Below are 23,960 nucleotides of genomic sequence, written 5' to 3'. Positions count from 1 at the left end.
AAACAGAGAGAATCTGGGACACGGGAAGTGTCCCGCTTCCACGGGAAAGGTTCAGCCGCACCCGGAAAGGAGCGCTGGGACAGACTGGCCAGAGAGGGTGGGGTGGCCCTCGCTCCCTGCAGTGATGAGAAGCATCAGAGTTGTTCTGGAGCACTGCAGGGTTGGTGACAGAACCAAATTCTTGTAGCCCAGACGTGTTTCCTGGCCCTGAGCATCAATTCCCAAGATCTGGAGCACATTCTCTTTGTTTTGTAAAATGTCATCATATCCAAATGCAATTTTTCATTCTTGAATTACATGACATGATAATGGCTATGTACATCAGGATAGATCAGGTTTGGCACCTGTTTCATGGATATATTCTGGATTCACATGATAACTGGCATAAGCTTAAGAAATAGCTGGTTTTCTTTAGTCCTTCCCAGGGCATCCTGTACTTACTCAGGTGGCCATAGTGGGACAAGGATGGTTTCACATCTGCCATGGTTAGGGTGGAGATTCCTGTCCCTTCCTCCTTCCATGTATCACTGACATGAGTTGCTAATGCTGTTAATCTCAAACACACAGAATCACAGTCACAGGACGGTTTAAAGAATCCAGTGTTCCCTCTTTAAGAGAAACAAAGACAAGGAATCATGCTAAAAGACTGTATTTCTCAGTGCATTCTTCTTTTTAGGAAAATTATTGTTTGCCTTTTTACTTTCCTATTTTAAAGATCACTGCTGAAAAAATGACAGCTGGCTCTGTCTCAGCTCCTCAGATCATCCCACTTCGAATCCCACCTCCAGGAAAAGCTCAACGGGATATAGACACAAATACTCTCATAGAAATAAAATCAGGTATGAACAAGAGCTTTAACTCCGCCTCAAACCTGTACTTGTGTGTCCATTGGAAATATTTGGCCTTTATACTTTTTTCACATTTAATCATGATTTTTGGAGTGTGCATTTAAGGAACTTATAAAATTAACCAGTAGGTTTGATACACCAATGTAATTTTATGCATCCAAACAATATTACTGACATAAAAGTTATATGTGTTCACTGTCTTAATTGCTTCCAAGGCCAAACTTTTAAGCTGTTGCATTTGGCTTTGACTACAAAAACAATGCTTGAAAGAATCATGTGCCAGGCTCACTCCCAATGTTGCCGTTACAATTTTTGAATTGTCACCTTTTGCTGTGGCAGAAAATACCCTTTCTGTCATTGGAATGAACAAGCTGCTGCAAGGATTGCATGCAAAATCATTTCACAGATACTTTGCTGTCAGAAATATTGCTTACAGTGAAACTGCTTTTGTTGAGTAACTGATATTTCATGGGAGAAACAGTTTTGATCCCAAACATTCAGTCACTTATGGACCTGCTTTATTATCTTTATGTGAGAAAAATCAAGCATAGTAGTGAGTACTTTGTTTTTCCAAGGCTGACTACAGTGTGAGGAATTACTTTTTCTGTTTCTTTCAGATACACCTGGGGCCTCTATTTATTACACTTTAGATGGAAGTAAACCAGAACTCATTAGGAAAGCTGGCCATGGGCCATATAACACTTTGGAGTATAAGGGTCCTATCATATTACCAGAGGGGAAAATAATGGTCAAGGCCCTGGCAGTTACAAAGTGAGTATCCTGTTTTGGTTTATTTTAGCCCTGTTTTGGCAAGGAACAGACATCCCTGTCATAGCCTGTGTTGTTTAAAGCACTCCATACCCTGCAGGTGAGAGATGAGCCTTTCCCCAGGCAGTTTGCAATCTAAATGATCCTCATGAATAGCACTGACTTGGCTTTCTCAGGATAATTTTTATCCTTTAAGTGTTTGTGTGGTTGGATAACCTCTTGGGTGTGATCTCCAGGACTCTGGGTGTCCATTGATCCCAGAGGCTGTGGGTGAGAAGCTGATGTACTGTCCTGAGAGCTCATCCTTTGGAGTGTGATCATCAGAAACACCAGAGAAACCAGGCTGGTGTTTCTGGAGTCACCCAGTGGTTCTGTGGATTTATAGAAGCTGGTTTTCCCAGGAATTTGCTTTGTTTCTCCCAAAGGATCACAGAATGCTGAACCTTACAGCTTAAGTACAACATTGGGTGAAGCAAAAATGCAGTACATTGTAAGAAAACTGGATTTTGCTGCACAACCACTGACTTTGTCCAAACTAACTTCATGCTTAGAGATAGAGAGGGAGGACACATCTATTCTCTGTCTGTACTGTCTTGCATTATCTTTTATTTCCAAGGGAGCAGGAATTTCCACTCCACTTGGAGACTGGTGTTTGCTGTTCCCTGTTGGCAGCACCTGCAGCCAGCCTGTGCTTGTGTCTGCTCTGCAATACATTATATAACACACAAAACCTAGGCCTATGTTTATTTTCTTGCTTTCACTGCCTAGATAAACACTTCTTTCCAAACTGTTTATATTTATAAGACATTTTCAGAGATTCACTATAATGACAATAAATCATGGAAGAGTGGTTTGGACATTTACAGCAATTTCAATCCACTGTTGTAATTTAATAGGTATTAGAGAATGACAGTTGTTTTAGCAAATAAATATTGCTCAGGATTCTACTGCAATAATGTCTGGCAAGCTTGGAAGGGATGTTCCACCTAATAAGCCACATCCATCAGTGATTTTCTTTTGCAGCACACAGGTCTGTGGCAGGTTCTTAGCTTTGTGAATATTGATTTTCAGGGACCACAGGGAGAGTTCAGTTGTGACAAAGGTGTTTATGGTAGAGTACCAGCAACCAAACTTCCTTTTCCCTGTTGAAGATGATGACAAGAATTTCCTAAAAGATATGGCCACACAGGTAAGTTTTGGAAATTGTAACCCCTTTTGTGAGTATAAAATGTTATATATATGATATTATTTAGAGATTAAGCTTTCACTGCCAGTTTTATTCACATATCTTATTTTCTCTGTTTGCCCATCTTTGCTGCTTTGGTCCTTTTTGTAATATTAAAATTTCAAGGGGACACTTGCCCTCCCCCCAGTAGTATTTTATGAGTAATTGAGGTAAAATATTTTAAAAATACATTTATCAGTTAAGCTTTCCAAATACTCCCATTGAAAATAAATACCTTAAGCATGTACTCTTAAAATTTTAACAAATAACTATAGCAAGAGAGGATTAGAGCAAAAGCAAAAATTTTGTTTGGAATTCAAATGGAATTACATTTCAGAATAAGGAAGGTGGAACATTTACTACAAAACCTAAGAAGAATAGACTGAATGTGGAAATCAAGCCTGCCTGGGATGAAACATCCCAAGACCTTCAAGGTAAGCACCACTTCATAAAACTGAGATAGTCTTCTGTTCTAGCAGAAAATAGCATGGAGTTTCCCTCTTGTATCACTTGTAAAATGTGGGTAATTTTAAAACTCTCTCAGAAGACAGAATATCCTCTGGAAATTCCAGTTTGGATTGCTCAACACTGCAAATAGAGAACAAAATTTACCTTCCATACATTTCACATGACTTCTTAAAATCACATTAAAACATCACTCATTTCTCAGCAACACAATAAGGCCCTGTCTGTATTTCCCTTTGTGCCAGAAGATGCTCTTAAATTGATGGGATTGCAAATCCTTTACAGAGTTTCTTTACTGGTGTTTGCTTGCAGCAAGATTCCAAAATAAATACACTGAAAAGAAATGAAAGCTTCACCCAGATTTTCTCTGTAGATAAAGTCTCTTATTCCATGGCAACAGCAATGGGACTGTTTTAGAGCAGGTAATTATATTAATGTTTACTCATTAATTTACTCTTAGGAGCTGGGGTTTTTTTAGCATGCAGGAAGGAAGAAAACTGTAAATAAATTAAAGCACAAAAGTAAGCTCTGTCAGAGAGGTGTGGGGTTTCTTCTAGTTTCATTTCCTGTAATTCCATGCAGCTTATTTGAACCCAAAATGTGGATGCCAAATTTGTTTTTAATTACACTTAGCTAGTATGTAACATTCCTATGCAGATACATATTAACTAAAGCATGAAGTGGGTGACAGTGGAATAACAGGATTGTCATTTTAATCTTGGAAACAGACAGAAAGCCTTCTCACAGATCCCCTCAAGGACCTCAGCTCCTTGCCAGTGGTTTGAGAGCCACAGAGCACAGAGAGAAATCCACCTCAGCACAGCCAATGGAGTCCCTGCAGGTGAGCAAAGGGCTAGGCTGAAGAAAACTGCAAGGCTGTCATCAGGACAGAGGTCTAAAAAAGGAGGAGGTGAAGATTTGTGATCTCTCTCAGCTATTAATGCCTTTCCCTGGATTCAACAGTCTGATTTAAATGTAATGGTAATGATGCACTAGAATAGAAATGCCCAAAGCAGGACAGAATTGTCAGTATGGATGAAACCAAGCAAAGGAAATCAATACTGACTGCATTCCTACTAATTCTTTTCTAATACATTCCTGAATCTGCAGTTAGCAAATACTTACTGCTGTTTGTTGGCAAGTTAATATTTTAAACTCAATATTCAGTAATGCTGTGGTGGAAGTATGTAGCAAGGGATTGATTTTTTTTTTTTTACAAGAAGCCATGTGTCCTTAATGCAGCTAATAGGGGAAGGAAGGCTCCTCAAAGCAGTGCATTTCAGTGCAGTTTATTTCAAATTGCACGACTAGCTGTTTTTTCTATCTTTCTATGCATTTTGCAAATATTTCCTTACTAAAACATAAAGAATTATCTCTATTTCAGTTTGCAAGTTCCTCTGCAGTGACTAGCCAGAAAAGCTTAGCAAGCACACAGGTGTCAAGGATCCAGAGTGAAACAGATTTCTTTAAGTAAGTGGCTTCTTCTTTTAACATATTTGTCCTTTGGAAAATATCTGATCCTTTTGCAACCAAGCTGATAATATTGTGGGCCTCTATAAAAATTAGGAAGCCAAAGACAGACCAGACCCTGGCTCATAGCTGCAGAGTATAATCTAGGTAGGACTTTGACTTGATTCTGTTTCTTAAATGTAGTTTTCAACTGTCAGTTGTCAGCTGTCTTATCATCCCTTAAAAAAACTCCTAACACCCATAGGATCAGAGGATAAACTGTCTTTTCAAATTATAGTACACCCTCAGTGCTGTAGGTGAACACTTCTCACTGGAACAGTCTCACAGAGCATTAATGCTTATCAGTATTGAATAAGTTCTGTGATCTACATCGATGGCTCCCCATGGTGCAGCAGTGAGGCCTGACACAGACTGCCTGTCTGGAGACCTGTTTATCTCCCATGATGAGGAGGAAAGTATGGAACTCCATAGTAGCCAGAGAGCTTTCTACCTTGCAAAGCTGTTTAGAGTTCAGAACTCCATATCATGGATGCTGGGGCACAGTGTGGTGTTCCACCATAACTGAGAAATCAGTGGCCTAAGTCCTGTCACAACCAATTCCAGATTATTCATTATTATGCAGCAGTGCAATACTGAACCCAGCTCAGCCAGTTTGCTCTTGTTTTCAGATGTGCACATTGTTCTGCCCCTCGCCTGTCTGAGCCCTTGGCTCACTTCTGCCAGAAATGTGGATCTCCTGTCCCCCCTGTGCCAGTCCAGCGCTTCCCAGTCCCCGAGGGAACACAGGTCAGCAAAACATCACAGCAATCCACACACTATCCTTGCAAAAAGCAACACGCTCTGCAACTTACAGGCAATGCTGGCAAACCTGTTACCTACTTCACTTTCATTTCTAAGTTCTGCTCTAATTGCTTTGTTCTGCTCAATACCTTTAGCACTGGACCCAATGAAATTTTCCAACAAGGGGTGAAATTGACCATAGATTTCTTCAAGGGCCATGTATTCTAATAAGGAAAACAAAGAAAAAGTAAATTATTTGCCTATGTCAGGAAACACTACCAGACCTGAAACTTTAAATGGTGGCATGTGTGGGCAAATGCACCAAGTTTTTGGAGTGGGGTGTGTAATTGTCTTGTCTAAGCTCTTCCCAAGAGATCATGATCTGATCTAACAAGTCAGTGGTGTGTTTTCCTTCCTGTATCATCAGAGGGTTGTCTGGTCTGGGCAATGCTGTAGTTTTAAGTGATGACTGAGATTCACCACCTCCTTAGATTAGGTTCACAGTTAGGAGTATTTCAATTACCTGTATAAAGTGTGTGACAGTGGAATAACAGGATTGTAATTTTAGTCTTGGAAACAAAAAGAAAGCCTTCTCACAGGTCCCCTCAAGGACCACAGCACCTTGCTAGTCCTACTGTATTTTATAGTATAATTTTCATTTTATTGAAAATTACCTTAATACTTTTCTGGCATTCTCTTTCCAGATGTCTTAATATTTTCTCAATATGATCCTTTGATCTTTAAGGCTCAGTATCAGCATCAGTTGCTGTCAGTTGCTATGTTTCCAGTGACCTTGCTGCTGATGTAGACTCCAGCTAGGAAAATACTGAAATCTCATTATAACCTTAATGATCTCATTGTGCTCCTTAACATAACTGTGATGTGGCTTCTCCTTCAGATGGCACCGTGCCTTGAATGCAGACATCTTGTGCCAATGAATACACCCACTTGCATTATCTGTGAGGCACCAATAGCTCCACAGCTGCAGCCCCAAAACAACATCTGCATTAAGGTAATTGAGAATAAGTAAAACAAAATAGTCATTTAACACCTGGCATGCGTTTTTCTAACAGATGACTTCATTACAAATATTTTGATACAACCTGGCCTTGTATAATTACATTATGGACAGCTTTAAGAGTTAGTGGGATTTAAAACAGCTTGATTGGAAAAAGGGATTAAGGATTCCCCAGGAAAAGAAAGACATGGACATACCTCCCTTGAGAAGGAAGGAGCAGCAGAGGCAATGTGTGATAAGCTGACCTTAACCCCCATTTCCCTGTGCTGCTGAGGAGGGCAGGAGACAGAGAATCAGGAGGAAAGTCAAGTCCAAGAAGGAAGGAGGAGATGAGGGGAAGGTGTTTTTTGAGATTTGGTTTGATTCCTCATTTTTCTACTCTGATTTGATTGGTAATAAATTCAGTAACTTTGCCCAAGATGAGTCTGTTTTTCCCCTGACAGTAATCAGTGAGTGATCTCTCCCTGCCCTTAAACTCATGAGCCTTTCATTATATTTTCTCGTCGCTGTCCAGCTGAGGAGGGGAGTAATAGAATGACTTTGGTGGGCACCTGGTCTCCAGCCAGGGTCATCTCACCACCAGAAGTCTTTTAAGGCACCTCATAGTATTATGGTATTATATTATTAATAATAATTGTCTATGCAGATACTGGGCTGTGTGATTTTTGTGAGTATAGTGACTAAACAAACTGAAACCAGAGTATACAAAGACCTGGAGATACTGATACTGCATGTCCTGAGGAAGCTATACCATAATTTAAAAAAGAATAGTCCCCATGTGATGAGAGGCAACATGGCCTAAGTAAAGTGTGAAACAGCCCAGACTTGAAGGATGTCCTCTATCTGCAGGGCTGAAGAACCACAGCATTTTGTAAGATTGTCTTCTTTGTCTTTTTGTTGACAGTTTTCAAATACTATGTGAAATGCATTTTCTCTCTGTTTAAAAGGGCAAAGTCATTTGTCAGGTGTGTGGCACAGGAAATCCTCTGCACCATAAACACTGTGCAACTTGTGAGAGCAAACTGCCTGAAGTACAGATGGTAAGACTCCAATCACACTGGGGGAATCAAACCACAGCACAACATCCTTTATCTCTGGAAAACTGAAGTCATGTCCCCGTGTCCCTGTGTTACCAAAGCAGAGATTTTCTCCCCAATGGCATATTTAAGCCCAGTCCTCCCACAGGAGCTCCACCACAAATGTCCAGCTAAACATAAGTGTCTCATGTGTCTTCAAGTTTCTGACATGGAAGTCAGGATTGTGAATGCCATTGAGAAAGCTCAGAAGGCTCTTAGAAAATGGGTAGTCTTGACTCCAAGAAGTCTTGTTTGTGTCCAGATTACTTTCAATTGCAATACAAAAGTTGAGTATGTACATCAGGAACATCAATCACACTGATTTCAGTTATTTTCTGAAAATAGAATACACTTTTGCATTATTTTTCATATCTCCACTTTTACATTATTTTTCTTATCTCCACTTGCTGCTTCTCCTACATGCATACAGCTAGCATGCTTGTATTTGGCTGTGACTGCACAGAGGTGAGAAAAGCACTGAAATATTACCCCTAAAATTGCTCTGTTTCAACTCCCTGTTTAGCTTGGTTCCTTAGAAGAATTTTATTTTCAGTACTGAAAAAATTTTGTATGAAAAATGTCTGGTACATTTCACTTCTCCATGTTGTGGTAAATACAAAAATGATAGAACAATAATGTTTGCAAGTTAAAATTTTCAGATTATAATGATTAACATCCTGAGTTCTAAAACTATCCATAGCTAGAGGCAAAAGTCTCTTGTATAGCCACATAAGTGTCATTTCAAAGTGAATTTCAGTAGGATTCTATACTTACCTAAAATAAATATAAGTTTGGCTGCTTCATAAATGCAGACGTGTGTGTAGATAATATGTAGCTGCATATGTAGTTAGGCATGTGTCTTGAATGTGAGACCTGTATTAGCTGAGAAAGTTAAATGCCAAGAATTATTAATAGTAATCAGAAAATTTGCTAATAATAGTGATGAATTAGTGATAACAAGAGTACTTTTAATAATAGTAATCATACTGATCTCATTATTAATGGCTATTAAGTAATTTATATTTAGAACATACTTAGACTTGTGCTTTTCCAAATTTTATTTTCCAACTGAACCCCCAAATTACATTGTTCAAATTGCAATGCAGGCCACAGATGAAAACAGGGCTATTTTGTGTTTGCTTACTTGCTTTTATGGTATAATCAAAATAATTTTCCTTGGGTTCTGTCCCCTATCCATATTCCTGACTTGTAGAGAAAATAAATTGCATAAGCCTTAAGGCAAAACCTAACAAAACATTTTTAAGTCCTGTTTGTCCTAACTGGGATCTGTACTTAAGCTCTAGAAGTTTCAGATGAAAAACCTGTTTTGCTTACTCATATAAGTTAATTGTAGAAAAGTTGGGTAATATATAATTTGCACAAGGCAAAAGAGTGCAAAAAATATTTATGCAGCAAATTCCAAAGGGTGAGGAAACTCTGTGCCTAAACACATTTTCACTGCCATACTACTAAAAAGAAAGGTACAAGGAAAATGGTGTGTTGGATTTGAAAATGCAAGTTTGTCAGTAGAGAAGCCTCCATCTTCATTTCATCTGTACTTATACATAGGGCCCTGTTAATAAAAACTCAGTTTAAAAGCACACCATTGATAAGGTTATTTTTTACTGCTAATTCTGCTAAAAATGTTTTCAAATTAATTAATGCTACATTTTACCCTGGTTTTGTAATGAAATTATAGGTTAGATGCAAGTCACTCTGTGGCTCGTTGTAAGCTGCAATAATTGCTTTAGGCTGAATATTACTTTATGTTGCCAGAGCAGCTTGCTTTCCCCTTTCCCCTTATTAGGCCCGTGGACTTTCCTTCCTGAGGAGCATTTTCTCCCTAATGCTTGTTTTGTTTAATCAGCCCGTGTTTGGAGGAGACTCCTGCCCACCTCTGCAGGGCCAGCCAAGGAAGACGGCTCAGTGCTCCAAGTGCAGCGGCGTGAACCGGAGCGACGCCCGCTTCTGCGCCTGGTGTGGGGCCAAGGCACGTGCTCCTGCTGCTCTGGGGACAAACCTGGGGCTGCTTCTCTGCAGCAGTGTCACACTGCTCTGTGCAAAGCTCCTGCCAGTCAGTCAACTGTCATCATCCAGATACTCGCTTAGAGCACACACTGCTCTGTGCAAAGCTCCTGCCAGTCAGTCAACGCTGTCATCATCCAGATACTCACTTAGAGCCTAGAGGATTGTGTATGGAAAAATGAACGGCTTAGGAGACATCCTGACCCCATATCAGTCAGTGACCCCAGGGTTTAGAGCTGCAAACAAATTATCATGGGTCAACAAGCACCAGGTCATTGCATCAGCTGAGATGTAACAGCCCTGTGCTCAGGCAAAGTAGCTTAACCATCAAAGGTTAAAGTACAGGCTGACCCAATGCAAGTTTTCCCATAACAGCTCTGGCCTATAATCACCTATACAGGCAATTACCAGATATGAGATGATGCAATTGTTTTGACTGAAGGCCTCCTTAACTTCAGTAAGGACAAGTACTTAACTGCTGCTCAGTAGAGTTACAATCAATGCAGACAATTTCCCCTTGTACAGTGCTTCTGTCTAAGATCACACTCAAGGAGAATTTATTCTCTGTGAACTGAATGCACATAAAATTTGAAACACTCCCCTATATGCATAAATAACGATTAGTCCTGTAGTGTACTAGGGCACTCAGGGTGGTACTTTACTTCCTTTTAATTCATTCCTCTGCTCTTAAAATTTCTGAGTCATTCATCCTATGTTTCTCCAGTGACAAATATTGCATTGAACTTTCCAGCCTGGACCTCCTCCATCCTACTTTACTTGTTCCAAGTGTGGTACCAGCAACCAGCCCTATGCTCGCTTCTGTGTGTTCTGTGGTGTCTACATAGAGCCCCCATCCAGACAGAGCTCTCCTGGCAGTCCCATGGACCGTGGGGACTCCTCTCTGGCATCCTCTCAGGTAGGACACCCAGTGTTACAAAGCCAGGTTTGAACTCAGCTGAGAGGCTGCTCCACTGGGGGTATGGATCAGCACAGCTCCATTCATTTCCTTGGGACAATGCTGTGGGCTGGGAGCACAAAGAGGGCAAAAATGTTTGTTTTGCTTTCTGCTGAAAAGCAGCCTCAGCCCAAGGCCTCAATCCGGCCTCTTTGTAAATGGCAAAAGGAGAAACAATCAGCCTTTCAAAAGTCTTAGCTCTTCAAGTAGTTTTATCTTATTGGCTGTGAATTATTTGTCGTCAGCTGATACAAGGTATTCTTCCACACAAATGTAGTAGCTGTTTTTAAACTGTTTTAACAAAAAGCCAAATACTTAACAAGACCAGCTTTTACCTACAAAAGTATACACGTCCTGTGGCAATCGTGAAGAATTTGGATTTTGCTTGAATATTTGTGATAAGTTGCATTGTTGTTACAGACTGGTAATTAAAATGTTTAAATTGTTAATTATTCTTCCTGCTTGCTTTTTAATTCCCTTACAATTTGGTGTTCTGGGTAGTTATGCTTGTAAGCCATTGAATTATGTCTATATTACTTACATTTTCCCTTCTCCTCCACCCCCCACAGGCAAAACTATTACAGGCTCAAGCTGGCTGGCAAACATGTCCTGTTTCCTTGCCCAAATCAAGGGCAGAACTAACAGAAAGAGAAGATAAAGGAACCCAAACCATTGGACTTTTTTACCCATCCAGCAAACTCTTGGAAAAGAAGGAGTTTGAGCTGATTTCACAAAAAGAAAAGGTGGAAAAGATGAGTGATCATAAGCCTCTCCTGACAGCCATTAGTCCTGGAAAAGGTTAGAAGTTCTGATTTTATGGTTTCTAAACAATTCATGACCTTGCTCTTTTTCTTGAAAGTATTATAGTGTATGGAATCAGTAGGCACTCATTACAAGTAGGACACATCTTTACGAGTCTGTTTCCATCAGTCACTTGTAAAAGCACTGCCTTAGAATTCAATCACTGATCTCCACCAATAGCTACAATAAAGCTATCAGCAATACCAAAATTGGGGTTACTGAGCCCTGTACAGCCTTACTAAATTGGTAGCAGTTTGATTTCTTCAGATCCCACAAGACTGGAGGCAGGTGTCCTGAACTGGAATTGGAAACCACTGAACGGCTCCCAGTTCCCAGCACCCTCCCCAGTCCCTGCCATGTGAACTTCAGGTGGAGCTGTGATGGCACCTGCAGGGATATTGATAAACAAAACTCTGAGACACAGGGGATCAGAGCTCTTGAAAATATGATGAAGCTTGTCTACATGAGGAGCTTGTTTGGGGTGCTGTTGTGGAATAAATTATAGAAGCTTCAGAAGCAAAAAAAACTAAACTAGAGGAAGGGATTCTTAATAGGATTATGAACACATCACTCATTGAAGTGTCTTTCCTCTCACAGACTACAGTAGGAGCAGTATCAGTAGTGCAGACAACTTTCTTTCACAGGGAGTTTTGTGGTCACTTTGTTCTTTGTGGAATCACTTGGCTGTTTGCTGTCATTAAATGCTTGCCATTTTTAGAGGTTTTAGTTTTACGATCCTGAGAAATCTTCAGCTTTCTGGATCCCAAACCCTTGAAGACAGTCCATCAGTATTAATTAGGTATCTAATAAATGACTCAGTGGGCAAAATTGTCTTTAATCTCACAGGGCAGTCCAGCTGGGCAATCCGTAGAATGAGTTAATTTTAAATTATTATAGCACCAAACCCGGGTTTAGGGGAGCAGTTACTCTTTTGCATCCACTTTCTCATCTAGCTCTCTTCAGCAATCAGATGATCAGCCCCTCAGGCTGCTACCAGAATTAATTTTCTATTGGGTAGTAAAAGTTGCTAATGAATGTTAGAAATTTCTCTTTCAACTCTGTGTGTCTGTATTCAGATGGACTCTGATTTTTAAAATAATCACTGGGGAAATCTGTTTTTCCTCTCCCTTCCTCTGAAATGTGACATGTTCTCTTAGGCATCACTGTAGAAAATACAACACTTGACTCAACATGTCAGAGAGCTCAATTTAGTCAGAGACAAGAAAGGATTGGCCCCTAATAGTGCCAAGAAAAAAGCAAAGTCACACTGAATATTTGTATATCTCTGTCAGAAGTACAGCTCTTGACTTGAGAGTGAGAACTAGTCACTGGTAAAGGTTGGGCAGAAATTCTGAGCTGCTTTTGAATTCTTTTCATTTTTGTCTACTTAGCAGAGGTAACTTTGTTGAAGTTGCACTGTGTAATGTATTCTCCTTTAGATCCTGCCAAGGACTGAGGAACTTATTCTATAAATCAATAAATGTCTCTTACAGTCAGTTCATGCTGAGTTGTATACATGGCTTGAAACTATCAGTATCAACAAAACCATGCACTATCACCCAGGAAAATCTTGTTTATGTATGCCAAATATGACCATTATTTCTTCAATCAGAATAGGATCAGACATTTGATATTCAAGTTTTTAAATAGAAGTGATTAAATAAATGGTGGAGGTTATTATTTCTTGACTGTATGAACTATTAACTAACCTTCTTTTCATGTGTGAAGATTAAAAAAATATTAAACAGTTAAGAAAGGGGCAAACAACAGGTGTATCAAAACACTAACCCTCTGGTGTATACTGTATTCTTTTTTTGCTGTACTTTCAGTCTGTTTTGAACAGGAACCAAGACATTTACCAGGTAAACTTTACAAAGAGCTTCCCTTTTCTACTGTAACAAAGGTTAAATCAGTGTGATATAGGTATAATCTGCTATTGGCAGCATGGATTCAAGTATTCCATCAATGCTGTAAAAAATCCTTTGAGATCTAATAGAACATCAACCATGCAAGAATATGTTCCTGACCATCTGGATTTTTTCAAAAAAAATCTGGGGATCTGGGCTAGTTATGAACCACTTTATTGCAAATAATACTGACTTCTATGGAGAGATCACTCACCAAGTAGTTTATTTAAGATGTTTTAAACACTGCTTTCAGCTTCTGTTAGTTTTTGCATATGAGACTACAGCAGGGAACAATTTATGTTGTTCTGTGGATCCTTCTTTTTCTATTCATTTAAAGCTGATCAACAAGTAAGATTTGTTGGTTTAGTTTGTCATAGCATCATTTGTCAACCTTGAGTCTTCCAAGCACAAAACTCCTTGTGCCCTTGCTTTGTCTTGTAAAAGCCAGAGCAGCACTTTCCTTCTGGCTTGGTCTCTTTTCACTGTTTTAAGCTTCACTTAACATGAAGGAAAGGATAAGGTCAGAGCAGCTGCATTGTGTCAGTTAAATGAGGTTACCAAGCCCACACAGTTTATTTACAATAAAATGAATCATTCTCTGTATTTACCATGAGGATGCTAAAAAGGAAAATCAGCCAGATCCTGAAAACAATCAGTTAAAAATGAGAACAAGTCCATTTGTGTTTTTTCTCTGATGGAAACAAAATGTAGCTCTGGAATTGCCTGGACAGGAGGTGCAAAAGCTCTAAGTGGCTTAAGATGAGTTTTTAATCCAGGCACATTAAGCCCCTTATGTTTTGTGTCCTCTATCAGCATAAAGGAATGCTGACTCTCTCCCAGAAATCCTGACAGGCAAAAGAACAGGAATGCTTAAGCTTTTAATATGGTCTCACATATATAATTAAAAGGAATTTATTTGGAGGATAATTTACACAGACCAAAGTGTTGTGTATCCTGAGTTTCTGTGTTTGCAGTTTTCAGATTTGGCTTATTTTTCCCTGTCAGTTATCCCAAATCAACTAAAAATCAGTTCAGTAACACATAATTGCTTAATTGTAATATTCTACTTTTTTCTTTTCTTATGATCTGGAATGGTGTGAGATTTTTCCCTTCACACAGAATCAGTTTTGACTCCTAAGGATCATTCTAAGACATGGCTTTATTATGAATAGAGGTCCCTAAGGATGAATTATAACTAGAGATAAAACAGTGTTTCACCTGGCTTTTTAGGGTATAACTTCCTTCTCATTTTCTTGATTAGATGAATTTTCTACAGAATTGTTTTTTTAATCTCAGTGAAACTGTGCTATCTTTTAAATCTTCCATCACTTGACTAGAAGGAATGTTAATCACATTTTAAGGATTTTTCTCCTGCCTAATTCCCTGTGAACAGGTTACTGGAGAAAACAGCTGGATCATGTTTGTGCTCATGTACGAAGCTATGCCCAGAACAACCTTGAATTCAGAACACTGATTGGAGAACCTCAAATGGGAAAGGTAGGAAGGAGCTTGTGAGTAATATTGTCCTATGGAGGGTCATGAAAAGATTATTGTGGCTGCTACATAAACACTGGAAAAATAAGTGTCTTCCTTTTCTTTAGATGTTGATCTGTTTGTGTGTGTCGTTTGTCTTGTTTGGTTGTTCCATTTTTTGATCAGTCTTCTCCTGAAGGCTTTTTCCTGCTTTTTTTCTAATGGCAATTCCTATTCTCTCACCTAAGAGCTGTAAGGGGAGTGAGAAATCCTTTGCTCAGCTGCTTTTATATAGTAAGAAGGTGAAAACCTAGGACTGCTTCCTAAGAAGTAGATTCTCCAGTAGATACTTGACACCTGGTTTCTATATTCACTGAGATCTATTGTCCACCAGGATGTTCAGAAGCTACAGTGCAACTATAAGGGAATATCTGCTTAATAGAGTTGAGATACAGTCCATTGCAACTTGTTTCCTCTGCTAGAGGATTCAAAAGGATACCTTGAAGAATATAAAATTGCATAGAGAAGGCTATTCCTGCTGCTTTTTGGCCTTTTGTCAGTTTATTGTCTTAAAAGCAGTGCCCCTAGAAGTAACATATGGTTCAAAGCAGATGCCAACTGTCTGGGTTTAATACTGCTTTTTCAGTTTTTCACGTGGATTAGAAATATAATCAACCTTACCTCAAAATTCTCAACCAGCTGCAATATAATCTTCATTCCACTTCTTTGTAATCACCTGCACACTCATTTCTGTGTGCCTTCCATAGACTTGTTGCCAGCAGTACTGCCTCAAGGAATTGATACACAAAGGTACCAAAGTTTTAATACAGACTGTGCTTCCCCAGACTGGTGTCACTAAAGCAGCCACCAGTTCTCCTGGATCTGGGAGTCCCAGGAACAACACAGCCTTTTATGCAGCTACATCATCTCAGTGGAGAATGACTGAACTTCCATGAAATGCACCCTCATTACAGTTTTGGATTCATTTGGTATCAGTTGTTGTGAAATTTCCAGTTACTCAAAACACATGTGCCCCTTTCTCATCGACATGGGAAGTGTTGGTACAATATCACAAGGAGGCAAAGGCCACACGTGTGATTTTGTGCATTGGCTGCACAAGAAACACCATCAGCAAGAATTATTCTTTAAAGTACTTCTGTGGGTTTTTTTTTTTTTTTTTTGCTAAGATATACTAATGGCTGCTCTTTCCTTTTAGATCAATTATGCCACCATCTCTGAAGATGACTGTGAAGTCACTATTACATTGAATTTTGCTGCTGTTAACAAGGTCAGTTCATGGAATGGGGCCTATTGAGAGGCAGCTGGTCACTAGAGCAGTGTAATGCTGATATATTTTAAATTCAGGTCTAAACAAGAAATGCTTTTGTTCAGAGGGTGTTAACTGACCTCTTCAGAGAAAATAATCTTTTTCTTTCTCTGTTGGAGCTGGATGAAGAGGTATCTTTATCTGATTAAGCCAGACTTCATGGTTATGTCGCTATCATCTCACATTTTGTTAGTTTGCTCTTAGTATTAACTTTGTTCTTTCAGCTGATGTTGTTTGATGATTCTAGCACCCCTTAGCTTTTGCTCTCAGAACCTGCTTTTCTTCAGCCTGTGAAATGTGCTCTTAAAAACTAATCTTAGTAATTTTCAATAGTTTGGAGATAACTTTTGTCAGAGCTCCTGTTATAGCTCTATTCAAAATCTGGAATCTCTGTCTCAGGAATTACCATGTTCCAAAAACCGCAACATACACATTTCCAGCTTTTCAAGATGAAAATCTATTATTTCAAAAATCAAAAATTCAGACTGTGTGTCTCTTGTGTGGAATTTTGGAAAGCTCACCTTGCCACTGAGGCCTGAAAAACTGTATCACATCATCTCAGAAGTGAAATTTCCCAAGTGGTAGAAACATTTTCATTTGGATGAGAATCTTAATTTCATTAATTGAGGTTGTATCACTTTTTTTTTCTAAATCAAAAGAAATACCTAACACAAGGTTCAGAAAAAAATTGCTACATAGTTTTGCCTCAAAACAGAGTTCAATTACATATGAGAATGTCTTGTGGTAATTTGACACTGATATTCAAAGCCTATGTATTTTCTCATAGGCAAGTATTGTGCCACTAAGATTACAGCAGCATTACATGATCATCTTAGTAACTGCCTGCATTTGGTGATTCTACAGGATATTCATCCTAACAGAGCAGTGAAGTTCAGCAGTGATTACCTGAGTGCTGGAACAGAAGATGGACAGGACGGCAGTCAGACTAATTTTGGTGAGATGTTTTTCCTCCCTGATCTTTACAGTAGACCATAAATATAGCAGTCAGGAATACAGAAGTAGTGCTTGGAAGCCTAGAGATCAAGGCAGGCAAACATTCTGTGCCTATTAAAGTTGATCTTTTAAGTCTCAAAACGTGTCCAAGTTGAGATTTAAGCAATCAGTACAGATGCTCTCAAAAAATCCTGGGAACTTCATCCCTGGAGAGCTGAGGAGACCAGTGAACTGCAGCCACAGGTCACAGCAGTGCTTTTATTATAGCACTCAAACTTTAGATGTTTCACATACTCTTTTACAGTAGGAACCATAAATATCAATATTATCTCTACTTCTGAGCTCTGCCATGGGCTGCCAGCTCTGGCATATTTGGCAGAGATGAGAAATTATGAAATGCATTCATGTGGAGATGTTGTTTAACTGCAATCTCCCACTGGTGTCAGTAACAGCTCAGCACTTTGGGCATCTCATTATGGACTTAGATTCTCATTAAATCAACCAGTTGTAAAGTCATCATTACAATTCAGGAATTCCTATAGCATCATTTGACATATTTAATTCACATGTAAGTTTCATCTACTTTGTGCTTCCAGTCTGAGGCTTGGCAAGAGGCAGTCACTGCACTGGGAGCTGTGCAAACCTTTTGTTAAAACCAGTTTGAACTGCAACAAGTATTTCATCACTTTCTCATGTGGAAAACTGATAAATACTGCTTTGATTTTGGATAAATTATTTCCAGATCTCTGCTCCAAGTTCTAGTTAGGATACTTTGCTTTGAATTAACACTTGTTTTCCTTTCTGGTAGGCAGAGATGATCCTAATCTTTTCTATTCAAGAAGCAAAATAAAGAGAACCAAGTCAAGAACACTCATGGGACAGGAATATAAACTCTCTGTAAGTATCCTCTGCAAATACAGGAAAAAAGATTTATAGAGCAGCACTAACGTAAAGGAGGGCATCCAGGCATTAAAATAGAAAGGTTTTAACCCTGACTGGGGCAGGGGATAAAAGTCCGAGACATTGGTAACTGACATTTAGTTCAGAACTGAAAATAACTAATTTGTTTTTCTGAGTTTAATTAGATTTTTTCTCTTGTTTTGAACCCATTCAATTTTGCAACTGCATTAGGCCTAAGGACTGTTGCAGTGATTCTCATACAGATTTTTTTCAGAAGCAACATCATGTGGAGGTACTGTCATCTTCCCTTGACTTTACATTTGACTCCATAGAGGCCTAGTTTAAGAAGTAAGGATTTACTTTCACTGGAGACCAAATTTCCTGAAAGAACTGTCTACTAAAGGGATTGTCAGTAATGACATGGAAAATTTCAAAAGGGGAATGTACATTAATCAAAGCTTGGATCAGTCAGCAAACTCAACAGCTGGGAGAAGATACAGAGCTCTATGATATGGGTCCAGAGATAAAAATGCTTGGTCAAATGACTGAGCTTTTAAAATGAGAAAAGGTTGAAAGCTGGGAAGAAATAAAAGGAAAGGTTTTAGGTTTTGTTTGTTTGTTTGTTTGTTTGTTAAGTAAACTAATTTCACTGAGGCAAAATAGACAAATTTTTAAAGCAAAATACTTCCACAAGTTCTGGAAGCTTCAAACTTTACTCCTAAACATGTAGCCATGTTTAATTTTACTGTGCTGAGCAGATCTTTGTACAGCCCCGGAGAGCTGCACTGACATAAAGTGAATAATTTGCAGACACACATTGCTGAATGAAGACTTCAGTAGTGAGATATTAGCCAAGGTTACCCAACACTTGCTCAGGTTCAGAAAGACATTCCCAAAGAAGTCAGGGATTAGTAACAATGAGGCTCAGATATATCAAATTCATGCCACTGTGTGCATTTTGCACTTCTATGAAGAATCTGGCCCACTTACTTGTATTTTCCCTGTGTGAAATGTTCCTGGCTATTGTGTGTCTCCACAGCCAGAGTCCAGACAGCTGCTGGATGAGCTGGGTCAGTCTGGGAAAGGAAGAATCACCTTCATAGAACAATTGCTCAGTGATGTAAGTAACACTTGCTGAAGTTTCCTTTTTCAACTCTTTGGCTGTCTACTGCATGAATATTAGCCTGGAATATTAGCAACTTCAGCTTGATGATTAGAAGGCAACAGCCTTGCAATACCAGTCTTCAGATTGAAAGAGCATTTTAGAGAAGATAGGACCTATTTTACATTTACAAATGATCTCCCCAAATTTCTATTTGGTCAGTGCATAAGGCAGTCTTCTCTGGGTTTGTCAAAGCCAAACAAAAAAAAAAAGTATTAGTTTTATGATTTAGGATCAAGTCTTCTGTATAGCAAAAGCAAGCACAATCTCTGTGTTTCTGCTCTGGTATCTCATTTGGCTACTGTTACACACATTAACTCTGGCTTTGAGCTAGGAGATGACAAACATTTTCAGAAGAAAGCAAAACAGCACACTTTGAACCTCTGTCTTGAGCATGAAACCCATTTGCCAGCCTGAACTGGCGTAACACAAAAGCGAGGTGGAAGCTGAAGAATCTGTAGTTTTAGCAGCCCCCTTTGCCTCTGCTCTGTCCCAGGGAGCTGACCCCAACTCCCTGAGCGAGGAGGAGCGCCCTGCCCTCACAGTTGCTGTCCTGAACAAGCACACAGGAGCCATCTCCCCTCTGGTGCAGAAAGGGGCTGACATTGACCAGCAGTCAGGGCCGTAAGTGAGTTCTGATCCTCTGCCTCAGCTCTTCCCAAGTCTCACCAAAAGAAATCACACCTGCTCCAGTTTCAGAGAGAACGAAACCCCATCTCTCCTCCACAAATATGTTCAAGGACAGTGTCCACACTCCCTCTTCCAGCTGCCAGCTTTAAAGATTTCTCATAATTTGTTATAAAAGCTGCTGTTCTGTTCAGTTCCTTCCCCCACCCACTTCAATTTAATATGATAAACATCACCAAAACCTACCACATTTCTCATGTGTTCTGTGTCCTCCTATTCATCTTCCTACGTTTTATTTGCTAAGTTTCCTTAGGTATTAAGTGCACTGCTCATTCCTCCTGTGCAGGCACAACAACACAGCTCTCCATGAGGCAGTTCTGCTGGGACTGGAGGGAGAGGAGAGCATCCGAGCCCTGCTATGGTAGGTACTGTGGCTGGGCCTCCAGCTCAGCTGCAGCCTCCCCCCAGCCTGGCACCACCACTGGAGGGCCAGAGCCTGCCCCGTGTCCCTGTGGGAAGGAGCATCCAGAAATTCCAAAGTTACTCCACATCAACGTTCACCACAAGCCACTTCATCACTAAGTGCACTGAATTTAAGCAGTTTAAACCAATGTGTTGTGTACTTACAGCTGCAATGCAAGCGTGCAAAAGAAGAATGCAGCAGGGCACTCAGCGCTGGATTTGGCTGCTGCAGCTGGAGATAATAAGGTTATTTCACTGCTCCAAGTAAGTCTGGATAGAGAACACTAAGCAAACTTATGTGACACAGGAACATTGTTCTCATCAATGTGTTATTACAACAAACTTTTTCCCCAAATAAAGCTGAAGGTTGTTAACTTTGGGAGCACCTGAACACGTGTGTCCAGCTCTGTCTGCAGAATCCACGACCCTGTGTGATCAGCTCGGGCTCTGTAACAATCAAACAGTTTCTCCAAGATTGCCCCATTCCTTTCCAGCAGTTCAGAGCACAATTCCCCTCTGACTGCACTCTACTCTGCAAATTTCCTTTCCAAACAAAGGGATAAACCAAACCTTCCCAGGCACAAATACATTTCAATGTCTCTGAAACGTCTGTAATTCCTGATGGACACTGCTTATGCGAGTTTGACACTTGAGCAACAGCACTGCAAGCTGTAACTGATGAGCTTCATTTCCTTTTTGATGTTAAAACTGCAACCAGTGCAGCCCATTGCAGTACAGGTCAGAGTCTTGTCCTCCAGAAAATCGAGTAAAACTACTTTGTTGTTCTGCCTTCAACTTTTATTTATAAATGCATCAACACGAGGCAGCAGCCAACTACAAACAAAAGTTTACAAGAATACCAGGCACACTAAGGTGTGGTATAACTCAGTGTTATTAGCCACAATCCTAAATCCCTGAAACATTTTTAAAACTTCTACATCCCAAAGTATCTAAAAGCATCAGTATATTCAGTACAAACACGGAAATACATGTCAACTCCTATGAGAAACATAAGTTTTAGCACCAGAGCTACCAGTATCTTTATGAGACAGCAATACCTCTAAACAGGTGGATTTACAACACAAAACAAAACAAAAAAAAAACCCACAAGTAAACCCACAAATAATAATCCTGTAAAAACCAGCAGGAAAATTAGGAGAATCCTTGCAGAAAAAGATTTTGTATGCAATGCATCAAACCCCAGGTACTTCCCAGACAGACTGGGAAGAGGGAAGCAGAATTCCCTCTGCTCCTCAGGGACAGCCAGTTTGGAAGCAGCCTCAGGAAACACGGCCATTCAGTCACAGGGGCAGTGCCACAGCATGTGGACAAGAGAGATGTCACTGGCAACTCTGAAGCTGCAGCAGTCTAGGCCAGATTCTTTATACTACAGCGCTGGATCTTGGCTTTATCTTCAACCTTGGTCATCTTCTGAGAAACCTCTTTCTTCTGCAAAGAGTAAAAGTGATACGATGTCATTAAGTAGAGTGTGTTCAGCTTCGAGGAGAAAGCAGGATACATCCTGCATAAAGCATGGCTGAGAACCAGGAAAGGGGACACCGGCTGATGCAGCCCGAGCGTGGATGCAACAGGCACTTTGCACAAAGCCTCGTGTAAAGGAACGAGGCCAGCTGAACAATTCAAAGACAGGAAGCCGTGTACGTACAAGTGCCTTTCTCGTTCGCATTTTTTCCAGCTTCAGGAACTCCTGCACCGTCAGCTTAGGAGGTTCTTTCTGAAGAGAAAGAAAACCACAGGCGGCAGTGTGTTTTTTGTGCTCCTCCCTGAAAAGAGGCATAAAGAAAGAGAAAATAAAAGAGAAGGCAGCAGCTCCCAGCGAGCCACACGCAGCCGCTCTCCCCTGCCGAGCCCCTCGGCTGCCACCAGCGGCTCCCCCGGGCCGGGGCGGCGCCGATCGGGGCGGAGGCCGAGGGATCGATCCCCCGCTACTCACAGGGGGTCGTCGTCGGGCTCCCAGCCCTCCAGCTCCTTGAGGCAGTAGAAGCACTGCGCCACGTCGGGGCTGTTCTCGCTGGGGCTGTGCACGAAGCCCGCCGCCGCCATCTGCGGGCACAGGGGAGGCCGTCAGCGCCCGCCCGGCCCCGCTCCCGCCGCCCCGGCCCCGCCGCCCCGGCCCCGCGCTCACCCGCTCGGGCGTGCAGGCGCAGCCCTCGGTGAAGGGCCAGTTGTGGAAGGTGGCGGCGCGGACGGAGTCGAAGTAGAGCCGCCACACCTCGGGCAGCACCTCCCGGCCCTCCATGGCCACGTTCAAACGGCTGCGCGCGCGGGGCAGGGCGGGAGCGGGGCGGGCCCGCCGCCCTCACGGAGCCCGTGCAGCCAGCCGAAAGGAAGCTTTTCCTTGTGGCGGCGAATCGGAGCTCAGGGAAACTCGTGGGCTTTGCCGCCCTGTTAGGAAAGGGTGAGGTTCCGCCTTTATTCTCCAGGAAAGCCGAGCTTTGTCAGGCTGTGCTCGGCTCCTCCTCTCCGTGCTACGGTCGCTGCCCAGCGGGGGAAGCGCGGAGCCGAGCCGGGGAGCAGGGCGGCGTTGGCTCCTCGAGCGCAGCTCGGGTGAGCCAGCAGCCGGCTCCCGAGGCACCAGAGGGAAGCAGAGGGCTGGCAACACCGTTCGTCTGCTTCTTTCACTACGTACCTTAGAAGAACCTCACCCCTTACAAAGCCATGGCTCCCACCCCGAGGATCGCTTCACTGCCTTTGGGGATCGGGGGTTAAACGAGGGACCTGGATAGAACAAGCTGGCTGCAGCTCAGCAGGTGACACAAGGCTGTCATAACACAATCGGCACTTGGCAGTCCCTGAGGGACAAAGCCACAGAGCAAGATCTTCATGGTCACCTTTGAGAACACAATGCAGAACCAGCTATCTTCTCAGACTACTTTATATTTCCTAATTCTGTCTGGAAAGGAGGAGCTTGCAAGGCCTGCATGTGCGTGCCTTCTCTAAGGGTGCCCGTAGGGAAATGAGTTTCTTGCCTCGGTTAGCTGCCCACACATATCCTCTTAGGGCCATACTGGAGTTTGCTAAATTCCAATGAAATAAGGTGATGGAGAGACACCTTAACAAACAGTATGACTACAGACAAGCTTTTCCAAGGGAAGGGCTTTAATTCCATTCATAAAGACATATATTTCTTTTCTTTCAAAGTCCAGCTAACTCATAGCATTAAGAACATTGAAAATTTTCACAGTCATGAAACAGGCAGAAATGTGCATGGATGTCTGGGCACACAACCCTCGGCTGGGCTGGTTTTCCTTTCCACTAGCACTGGTTTTGTGTTGGTGATGATGGACACTGGCTACACAAAAACATACTTTGTGTCCCTTTCTCTTCTGTTACCAAAATGAAGACTCCACAGAGGCAATTACTGCTATAGTCAGGTAGCCAGCAGGTACACACAGTAGATTAAGGACAGAAGTCACATTTGGCGTGCAGCTCTCTGTGGGCTTGATGTGAAAGGAGCATCCCAATGGATGTGATCCATAGTTAAAATGCACAGCCTGACCTTTGGTCAGTGGAGCTTTCTGTTCATCTGCACTGAAAGGCAGAGAGAGAAGCTGCTACATTGTGGAAAAGGACAAGAGCCACTACCAGAGAAATCCTTTGGGGTTGTGTTTTTTAATTCTTGGGTATTTCTATTTATTCTTTGCCAGGTGAGCCTAGGTGCTTCCAAGAACTAGATCTGGGCCACCTCTGCCCTCT

At 41.3% G+C, this 23,960-nt stretch overlaps 2 protein-coding genes across 2 annotated transcripts; one reads left to right on the top strand and one right to left on the bottom strand.

Moving 5' to 3' along the window:
* Positions 1-730: 730 nt before the first annotated feature.
* Positions 731-20,531, top strand: DZANK1 (double zinc ribbon and ankyrin repeat domains 1). The gene is made up of 20 exons (XM_041424146.1): positions 731-839; positions 1,466-1,619; positions 2,688-2,805; positions 3,179-3,275; positions 4,035-4,147; positions 4,691-4,776; positions 5,445-5,562; positions 6,455-6,568; positions 7,522-7,614; positions 9,518-9,640; positions 10,427-10,591; positions 11,200-11,428; positions 14,732-14,835; positions 16,028-16,099; positions 17,003-17,093; positions 17,901-17,989; positions 19,032-19,112; positions 19,651-19,778; positions 20,128-20,202; positions 20,411-20,531. Exons 1-20 carry the CDS (start codon positions 731-733, stop codon positions 20,529-20,531), a joined length of 2,280 nt encoding a protein of 759 aa, XP_041280080.1.
* A 492-nt stretch (positions 20,532-21,023) lies between these two features.
* On the bottom strand, positions 21,024-22,534 carry BIRC5 (baculoviral IAP repeat containing 5). The gene is made up of 4 exons (XM_041424139.1): positions 22,390-22,534; positions 22,198-22,307; positions 21,910-22,027; positions 21,024-21,692 (listed from the first exon to the last, which is right to left on the bottom strand). Exons 1-4 carry the CDS (start codon positions 22,501-22,503, stop codon positions 21,612-21,614), a joined length of 423 nt encoding a protein of 140 aa, XP_041280073.1. The 5' UTR covers positions 22,504-22,534; the 3' UTR covers positions 21,024-21,611.
* Between the last annotated feature and the right edge of the window lie 1,426 nt (positions 22,535-23,960).

Source organism: Onychostruthus taczanowskii, unplaced genomic scaffold, assembly GCF_017590055.1.
Source record: "Onychostruthus taczanowskii isolate IOZ18803 unplaced genomic scaffold, ASM1759005v1 scaffold80, whole genome shotgun sequence".
Taxonomy (NCBI): Eukaryota; Metazoa; Chordata; class Aves; order Passeriformes; family Passeridae; genus Onychostruthus; species Onychostruthus taczanowskii.
The sequence above is the reverse complement of the archived record's forward strand: the minus strand, read 5'-3'. Positions and strand labels throughout refer to the sequence as shown.

Bases quoted from the DNA above. Each gene is read 5' to 3' on its own strand.
- DZANK1 (XM_041424146.1), top strand. From the start codon at position 731: ATGACAGCTGGCTCTGTCTCAGCTCCTCAGATCATCCCACTTCGAATC. The intron at 17,990-19,031 runs GTAAGTATCCTC...GTGTCTCCACAG, and splicing joins GACAGGAATATAAACTCTCT to CCAGAGTCCAGACAGCTGCT. The intron at 19,779-20,127 runs GTAAGTGAGTTC...CCTCCTGTGCAG, and splicing joins ATTGACCAGCAGTCAGGGCC to GCACAACAACACAGCTCTCC.
- BIRC5 (XM_041424139.1), bottom strand. From the start codon at position 22,503: ATGGAGGGCCGGGAGGTGCTGCCCGAGGTGTGGCGGCTCTACTTCGAC. The intron at 22,308-22,389 runs GTGAGCGCGGGG...CTGTGCCCGCAG, and splicing joins GCGCCTGCACGCCCGAGCGG to ATGGCGGCGGCGGGCTTCGT. The intron at 21,693-21,909 runs GTACGTACACGG...TACTCTTTGCAG, and splicing joins TGCGAACGAGAAAGGCACTT to AAGAAAGAGGTTTCTCAGAA.